Source organism: Battus philenor, unplaced genomic scaffold, assembly GCF_028537555.1.
Source record: "Battus philenor isolate CCGP_79_NKW_IND1 unplaced genomic scaffold, ilBatPhil1.0.hap1 SCAF_19, whole genome shotgun sequence".
In the NCBI taxonomy this organism is placed as follows: Eukaryota; Metazoa; Arthropoda; class Insecta; order Lepidoptera; family Papilionidae; genus Battus; species Battus philenor.
Window position 1 is genome coordinate 3,814,372 of NW_027181681.1, and position 8,925 is coordinate 3,823,296.

At 32.8% G+C, this 8,925-nt stretch overlaps 2 protein-coding genes across 2 annotated transcripts; one reads left to right on the forward strand and one right to left on the reverse strand.

The window, feature by feature from the left end:
* Positions 1-3,993: 3,993 nt before the first annotated feature.
* Positions 3,994-5,490, reverse strand: TSG101 (tumor susceptibility gene 101). Its single transcript, XM_068764208.1, has one exon. The coding sequence runs from the start codon at positions 5,365-5,367 to the stop codon at positions 4,174-4,176; it is 1,194 nt and encodes a 397-aa protein (XP_068620309.1). The 5' UTR covers positions 5,368-5,490; the 3' UTR covers positions 3,994-4,173.
* A 389-nt stretch (positions 5,491-5,879) lies between these two features.
* Positions 5,880-7,748, forward strand: RpL12 (ribosomal protein L12). The gene is made up of 4 exons (XM_068763939.1): positions 5,880-6,043; positions 6,114-6,187; positions 6,846-7,026; positions 7,521-7,748. The coding sequence occupies exons 1-4, from the start codon at positions 6,007-6,009 to the stop codon at positions 7,721-7,723; spliced, it is 495 nt and encodes a 164-aa protein (XP_068620040.1). The 5' UTR covers positions 5,880-6,006; the 3' UTR covers positions 7,724-7,748.
* The last annotated feature ends 1,177 nt before the right edge of the window (positions 7,749-8,925 follow it).

Here is an 8,925-nt window from a genome sequence, read left to right on the forward strand (position 1 = left end):
GAATAATATTAGCTCAGAAACTGACATTTTCGGTATAATATTAAAAAAAACTGTTAGTGCCTATTTTTCAAGAATTAGACATGTGTAAACGCATCTTTATTTTTCTAAACGATTGCGGTCACCCATTACAAAAATCGTTTTGTCTCAGGAACACACACAACAAAACCGCGGTTGAGGGAGGGCGATATTAACTTTTTTCAGCGAATAAAGTTAATTAAAAATCATATTGCATAACATACCGTAGTGCCACCGAAACCGCTGTACCGCGCCTTAGTTATGCGCGTGACCAAATTAGGTAAACTAACAGCTGCTTCGTTCCGTCAGTCTTACGTCAAAACTGTCAGGCTGCGTCACTGCTTTTTTTTCGACCACCATCTCCCCGCCTTTATCTAAAGCGCGGTACAGAGGTTTCTGTAGTTTATAAGTAAAATCTTTTTAAATAGTAAATATTTAAAAAGAAAATATATACTACCGTCTACGCTTTAAAGATTTTTAAATAGGAAAGTAATCGGATATGGAATGCTTCCTTTGTCCGACGTGCATTATGACAAAGTAAAAAATTAAGAAGAAAATATTTTCTTCTTAATTTTTTACTTTTTATTAGAAAATATTTTCTGTAAAGTTATTTTCATAATTGTTTTTTCGATAACTCAGGATTACTAATGGATATTTTGCAATAAATTCATTTATTGCAGTTCTTACAATAAACTACTTAACACGTTAGCTGCCACTCCGGTCACCGGTGACCGGACCCCTACCTACATCTACGCGCCATTACGGTCACCGGTGACCTCAAGGCAAACCTGTTTTTGGAACCAATTTGTACGCCGGAGGATGCGTTTTTGATACATTTTCTGTACTGAAGTGGCCGGAATGGCGCTGTAGAATACTTCTTTGGCGTGGTTCCTGCCTACCTACGTTTTTCGATTTTTTTTTTCTTAAATTGTAAACATAACAGTTTGTGATAAGTGAAGAGCAAGTTGTTTGTGCTCTTTGTTTGTATTTTTAATCAAACTTAGCATAGGAATAACCTTAGCTTGGATTAAGAATAACATAATAGAAATATGCTATTTCAATCTCCAATGTTCTACTACATCTACATATATGAGAATCATAAGGGTTCAAAAAGTTTGTTGAAGGAAAAATAAAACAACTTTAGTATAAAAATCACAGCGCAATAATTATTCAAAAGTATCAATCAAAAATAACATTAACATGTCTAATTAAAAACTTAAAAATAACAATGAGATTGATTGAAACACGCCAAACAAAAATATGGTTCGTTTGGGCATTCTTTGCAGTATGTTTGTAGCATACTGAACAGAAACGTCTTGTGTTTCTAACATTGCCCTCTCGCTTTTTCAACTGGTGCTTCAGTTGTTTTGGTCTTTCAGTATTTTCGGGTTTTTCACTATCCATTCCTGAATCTACCAGGTACTCTATTAACTGCCTTCTATACCCTACTATACTTTCTCTAACTTTTTTATTTTCAGTGTACATAATCCATCCATTTACAACAGCTGTATTTAAAATAACTTCGATTCCTAATTTTTTATAATTTAACTGTTTTTCTTAATGGCGACGAATATGCAGCCAGGAGAGGGTGACCGGAGTTGCGGTCACTCCGGCGCCTTCGTAACGTTTTTACATATTTTCGCTTCACAGCGCCACGTAGGTCACCGGTGACCTCGTCAGGTTTTTTGAAAATATTTTGAAAACTATCGAACCGATTTCACTTTAAGTTAGATATATTTTCATGTCTTAACATTCCACACCAAATATCATTAAAAAGTTTTTCTAAAAAAAAATATATTTCTTCTATGGCAGTTAACGTGTTAAACGATTAACTGATAGATATCTTTCACGGCACTTATAGTCACAATCTTAATAATTGTTTGCACTTTTGCGTGCTAGTGGAAACATTTTCACTTTTGGAACACTTTTTAATACTAAATTCACTGCTACCCTAATGGCATTTGGAGGTTCCGTATGAAAGCTCGAGGACTTCTGGAGAAACTTTGGCTCGCGCCGCTAAATAATGCTATTTCACTGAACAGGGAGGCCGCCGTGCTTTCAGATCGCTTGGCGGAAACTCAATGGAGTGACTACACTCAAAGCCTCCAACGAAGGGACCTCGGCTTAGGGTGTCATTAGTCGATAACATCCGCCTTAGCATTCCGATAGAACGGTGACCAGAAAGGCCGTTCCTTGATTTGGTTGCCATATCCTGGCTAGTACAACCGCCACAACTTCGAAAAGCGTTGGCGCTGGGAAAAGAAGTGGCGGGAGAAACTCCGGCAACGCTTCTACCTAGTATGATGGTTGGAACTCTTTGGGTTTCTTAAGTTGTAAACCAGATTGTAATTTGAATTTGTGTACTGCTGGTGTAGCTAAATAAATAAATTAATGGACAATAGAAAATAAAACACTGTATGGCCTTTATACATATATTTGTGAGTAATTGCGCCCAAATGGGTATAAGCAAACTTATGCTAAATGTTCGTCAAGATAATATAAAAATTATTAACAAATAGTATATATTACTCCTTAACATCATAATGAATAATGATACAATATGCATTTAGAATAGGTATAACTCAAATTTATATAACATACATGTGAAAACAGTAATTTTATTAAATAGAGTAGTCCAGTTAAATTGGAAACCCTAAACAAACTTTACTACATATTTTAAATTTTAATACTTTATATCAGGTATTGATCATTCTGATCCATGTTTTTCCAAAGTTTGAATGGTTGCTTATTATGGAGAGCACTATTGAACACTACTACCAATTATGTACAGATAGTCTCCAAATGTTAATTTACCTTCACTTAAGTGGCTTCCATAATTTATTATCTTTGACTTTTTGCAAATATGCATTTAATATCCAATCTCTAGCATATGGCATATAATCAATTTCAATATTTACCTAAATAATTAGTGTAAAAGTTATTCATTACACCTTTAACATAAATGTACAATTTCTTAATTTAGACAAGAAGCTCAAAAAATTGGTTATATTTTAAAGAGGCATCTGCTATTTAATGTCAGATATATACTATAGTTCCACATCCATACATAAAGATAGATTTTTTTTGCTTGCAATAACTTCTGAGATGAAAGATATATAAATTAGCAACCTTACATCCAATGAAATTTTCTATATACTGCAATTGATATACAAGTATTACAAATATTTTTACACTATTTTGATTCCCTTGAGACTCAAACATCTTTTTTTTTTTGAATAACAAATATGTAATATTTGAAAAATATATTGTATTAGTCATTTATCCAATTATTAAAAGTTGAACATAATATTTATAACCAAAAATTAAAATAAGGACCTCAAAAACTAACCTTTTTTTAACAAGACAAAAAAATCAGAGACAGGATCTTTACTTCATGGTAAATAGTACATCATAAAAATACGCTTTAATATTGGCATTTTTAAAAAATAAATCTGGTGCAATTTTTTTACTAAAAATTCTTAATTATTAGTTTATATAACTAAAACTAATTGAGTTACACAACAGAATAAAATCAATTCTCCATTACAGACATGATTCAAGCCATAAAATGTAATTGTTGCATAATGATTTCCATTCCGAGTTCAAATATTATTGTCTATCATGCTATTCCTTACAACTAGAGTAAGATTACGTAATAAGATATATATTTGGTACTTTCAAATCGAATGGGGGTTTAGTTGCTATTAAAAAAAATCCCCAACTTTCAAAAGCATATTTGTAGTATAAAATGTCGAAACAACCTTGAATTCAATCTTACAGTTCAGTAAATATGGACATTTAAGATGAATAGGTGGCAAAACTAAATGGCTATATTATTAAATGTTTATTTTAATTTAACACTGCTGAAATTTTAAATAAAAGTTCTGTATGATATAAGAATATAATCACTGGTAAAGACCAGATGGTAAACATTTTAAAAAGAAACAAAAAAACATGACATAATGAACATTTCTGAATTTGATAATACATGCCATTGTATAAAATGTACTATGTTTTAATTATGTAAATATTGATATTTAGTCTCATTAATTTTTAATTGTAAGACTAAACAATAATAAAGGTTTAAGCCTTCAAAACATTTTTTCCAAGAACTGATCATTGTAGGTTATCATTGCATTGTTTTTATCGCTGTTACAATTAACAGGCTAGTTGAGCTTTTTGCCTACATTTATGCATTAGAGCCCTTAGAGTGAATTGCCTCCGTGCCAATGTACGTACTTGTTTCAAAAATGTGTCCAAATCTATTACTTCTTTACGTAATGCCTCCCCCATGTAATATATAGCATCTTCTAGAGTAGCTTCCTCAGCAAACGCATTTAAAAGCTGTGAATATAATGGTGCTGTGGTAACAACAGCTTCATCAGCCTCAACACCATCCTGCTCTGCAAGACGTTCAACAGCTGCTTCTAATTCGTTTTCCTTTTCCTGAAGGATAGTCAAATTTTTTTCAAGAGCAACCTTTTCCCGTTGCAATCTGGTGAAAATGTCTTCAAGGCGTGTTTTACCTTCACAGAGTTCTTGTTGAGTTCGTCTTAAAGTTTCCAGTTCAGCTTGTGATTGCTGCGACTGTTCATTCAACTTTCTACGCAACTTATCTGTGACTGCTGATAATAAAGAAGCTTTAATGTGCTCTTCCGTTATTGTACCTCCTGCAGTGTCAGCTGCAACTCCAAAGCTTGTTGTAGGGGGATAAGACGTAGCTGCTGGATATGGTGTGCCATTTGTGCTTATTGGGGCGGGGTAAGGTGAACCAAAACTAGGATAAGGTAAATTTGAAGTTGTGGGATAGGGAGTGGCAGTTGGATAACCAGGTTGAGGGCTGACTTGAGGATATGGATACCCTGATGGCTGTGGCATAAAAGAATTGACCGGATATGGCGGTCGAGGCTGATTTCGTGGTTTAGCATAAACAGGGGGCAGTTCCCCAAAGGCTGCAATCATGCACTGAACCAATCTTTGAAGAGTTGAACCTGAATGTGACCACTCGTGTAGATACGGCAAATAAACCTTTCCATTACTGTCTACCCATTTGGACGTTTTTATCGTCATTTCAGGTGTCGGTTTAACAAAACACAAAGGCGCATTTTGAGGATGAGTGTCCATTAGCCAAATACTAACAGGGATATTATAAAACGCTCCTTTATAATTTACTGGTATTGTGCCCTCAAGGTTAAGTAAATCTTTCCTAGTGCCATTATTGAATACGAAAGCTTCTAAACGGTAAACGAGACTGCGATACACTTGAATCAGATTGATGACTTCTCGCGCAGTATAATCACGATGTTTATACTTAGACAAATATTGTCTTAACACAACTTCGTCGTTTGCCATTGCTAATGGGGATTTTCTATAAGAGTGCAAATTTCTGCCAAACTAAGCACAAATATTACAAAATTGTAACAAAAATGATAGACAAACTATCTGACTGACTGACAGATTTTTATTTTAACTAAATTGTCAATTTTGTCATCAATAGTACATAAAAGTACTTACAGTAGACGTAAGAGTTGACAGAATACTATATAATTATACTATAAAATTACAATAAATCAATACAAAATAAAATACCAAATGCGATACAAAAGATAGATTAAAATTATTGATCAAAGGAAATTATACCAAAATGATGTTAAAATAATAATAATAATAATTCTGGTCAAAAACAATTATTATGTAGTGTAAAAGAAGACTCTTAAATTTATCAATAGAACTAAATATTTTCTTAAAAAAATACTGATATTATATTATAATAGACAATCAGTAAATTCTTTTGTTAAAGAACATAAAACTCATGGTAATACTCATAGAGAGTAGTCAGTTGTCAAACCATAGTAAAATTTATGTATGACATTTCTTTTCTAGCGAGCTGTCAGCGTTAACGGAACGCTTTCGGGCTTGCTTTTTAAATCCGAATTAATCTGTTTGGGTTTATTTTTAACTAAGTTGTAGATTTTATAAAATCACTCCACAATGCCTCCTAAGTTTGATCCTAACGAAATTAAAATCGGTAAGGTTGTTAAAAAGGTGTTTTCATTCATGTTCTGCTGTGGTGTTCTAACTTTGTTTTTGTGTTTTAGTTAACTTGAGATGTGTTGGAGGAGAAGTTGGTGCAACATCATCTTTGGCCCCTAAAATTGGTCCGCTCGGTCTTGTAAGTGTTTTAGTGCAATTACTGATTATAACTTACGTGGCGGTCTATTATACATAACCTAAAAGGTGACAAGACACGTGTAGTATGTCTGTTTACCGATTAAAAATATTGAATTTTTATATTAAACGTTGATTGTCTTGTTGCTTTCATCCTGGGGGGGCCACCCTACCAGGCGCGTCCTTCCGGGTGGCGGATGGAAGGAACCCGTGACTCAGGATCGTGTTCCGTTCCCTGTCACGGCTGCTCCGAATGTCCAATAAGGAGTCGCGGACCAGGCCATTTGACCGCTGCTTAAGATTACTCAAATTCATTTACACCTAGTGTACAGCTTCATCACGATAATACACACTACACATCTACACTTTCGCATAAAGTTTATGTTTGTTAACAAATGCTATTTACTTATCACAGAGATTTAGTACAGCAATGTGTTTTTGCTATAATTCTCTTCATTTTAAAGCTGTGATATTGTACATGATCTCTATTGTTATTTTTGTGCTACACAAAATGTTTTTTGTTTCTTACAATGTATAGCCTTTAATATTATGATTTAGTACATGATATGTAAATTTTTAAGCATTTGGTTGCAAACTATCTTGCAATAAAGAATCTGTATATAAATGTTCACACATATAAGTTCATATCTTGTGTTCTTCAGTCTCCAAAAAAGGTTGGTGATGACATTGCTAAGGCCACTGGTGACTGGAAAGGTCTGAAGATTACAGTACAACTAATTGTACAAAATAGGCAAGCACAAATCTCTGTTGTGCCATCTGCTGCTGCCCTTATCATCAGAGCTTTAAAGGAGCCACCTCGTGACAGAAAGAAACAAAAGAACAGTAAGTTTTGTGTTAACTAAATTTTAAGTTTATTCCGAGTACATTCATATATATAATTTAAGTAAATTTGTGTTCACTGGACTAGACAAAAAACATTTTATTTAAAATTCTAATCACAAGAAGTGCTCTTAAAGTTTTGATTACAAGTACATATAAGAAATTCAAGTGACAAAATAACATAAATTTTAATCATAAGTGAGGATAATGTTGACTTTGCGCCATAATTACTTTTTATTATCATTAATATATAGTGATGATGGAAATGTACTATTGCGCTGATGTAAATTTAATTAGTAGTTAATTTATGACATAAAATGTTTTTTATTAATATTGATGTGTTTCATAATGCTCTACATTTGACATACATGCACATAAACTAAACAAGAAAAGCATTAGAATGTATCAGGGGCCCGTAACACCCTGTGAGAAACTTAGGTTGTAGACTACTAAGATTGGTTACTAAATAGTTTTTAAATTTATAATTTTTCTTACAGTCAAGCACAATGGAAACATTACACTAGAAGATGTTGTTGGTATTGCCAAGACCATGCGACCGCGTTCAATGGCCAGGGAGCTGTCTGGTACAGTGAAAGAAATTCTTGGCACAGCACAGTCAGTTGGCTGCACCATTGATGGCAGACCACCTCATGACCTCATTGATGACATCAACAGTGGGGCTTTAACTATTGATGAATAAAATATAACTTAATTTGTACATGCAACTATTGTTTATATTATTTTTTTAAGAGCCTATTCTAAACTTATTTAGAGCTATGAAAATTTGTGTGTGATTTAAAGAAGCTTGGTTCAGGCCATTCATTTTATTGAATAAGTAGGATTTCTTACAATTTGTAAGAGATAAAATGGTGCTATACAAGGATGTATATAATTACTGTGAATAATTGTAACAACATTTTAACATAACACAATTTATAAGTTTATATCAAATTAAATCTTTATAATTGTCTTTCATAGGGAGTGCAGAATATTCTGTACAGTTCTGCATAGCACCTTTAACACTCCATACCTAACCAATCATCTTAAAAACCATTATACTGCAGTTTCATTGAATACTTCAAATGTTGATACCCTTATTATCAATATAACATTACAATTGATTGCATGACAATCTGGCTCTAATTAAAACTGCTTCAAGAAAACTAACAAGATCATTAATTGTAATCATTACCAAAACCCACATGTTCAAAAAGCATAAGTTCTGTAATAACTAATTGTGTCTAGTTAAAATAGAGTTTAAGTAGGAGTTTGTTACTTGCATTCTTAAGACTAAACTGGCATGTAGGTTGTTTTTTTGCAATACATTAGAGCAGTTATTGGCTATTGATATAAAGCAGTTTTCTTTTACGAAAACGTGCTAAATAATATATTATAAATTCAATAAATAATATCGCGTATTCATTAATAAGATAGTGTCTCTATGTCAGAAGAATATTTTAAATTATCAGATGGCCCCCACGATAGATGCATTTTATTTTTGAAGATTGTTTTTTTCATCACGCTATTGTGACGGAGTAGAATGTACGAGTTTATGAATTTCTTTGCTAGTTTATGGTTTCCTTATTAAATATCTAAAATTGAGACATTAATTCAGTAAAATTGACAATGACTGCCATGCTATCACATGCATTCTTTAATTTTTGAAATTTATGGAATCATCTAATGACGAACATTACAATTGAATAAATATGATGGCATTATTTGTAAATTAGTAGACATTTGCTTGTGTCAAAATTGACGTTCAGTCCTATAAATTAAAAAGAACTAACTACCATGGACATTTTATATCACTGATGTGACTAGATGAAATGGAATCTTATAGATATATTAAATGAGTACGAACATGCTATCTAAAGCATTACCATGTTTTAAATAAAACAC

Coding starts and splice junctions, on each gene's coding strand:
- TSG101 (XM_068764208.1), bottom strand. CDS start 5,367: ATGGCAAACGACGAAGTTGTGTTAAGACAATATTTGTCTAAGTATAAA.
- RpL12 (XM_068763939.1), top strand. CDS start 6,007: ATGCCTCCTAAGTTTGATCCTAACGAAATTAAAATCG. Junction 6,188..6,845: donor AAATTGGTCCGCTCGGTCTT/GTAAGTGTTTTA, acceptor TGTGTTCTTCAG/TCTCCAAAAAAGGTTGGTGA. Junction 7,027..7,520: donor CAGAAAGAAACAAAAGAACA/GTAAGTTTTGTG, acceptor TTTTTCTTACAG/TCAAGCACAATGGAAACATT.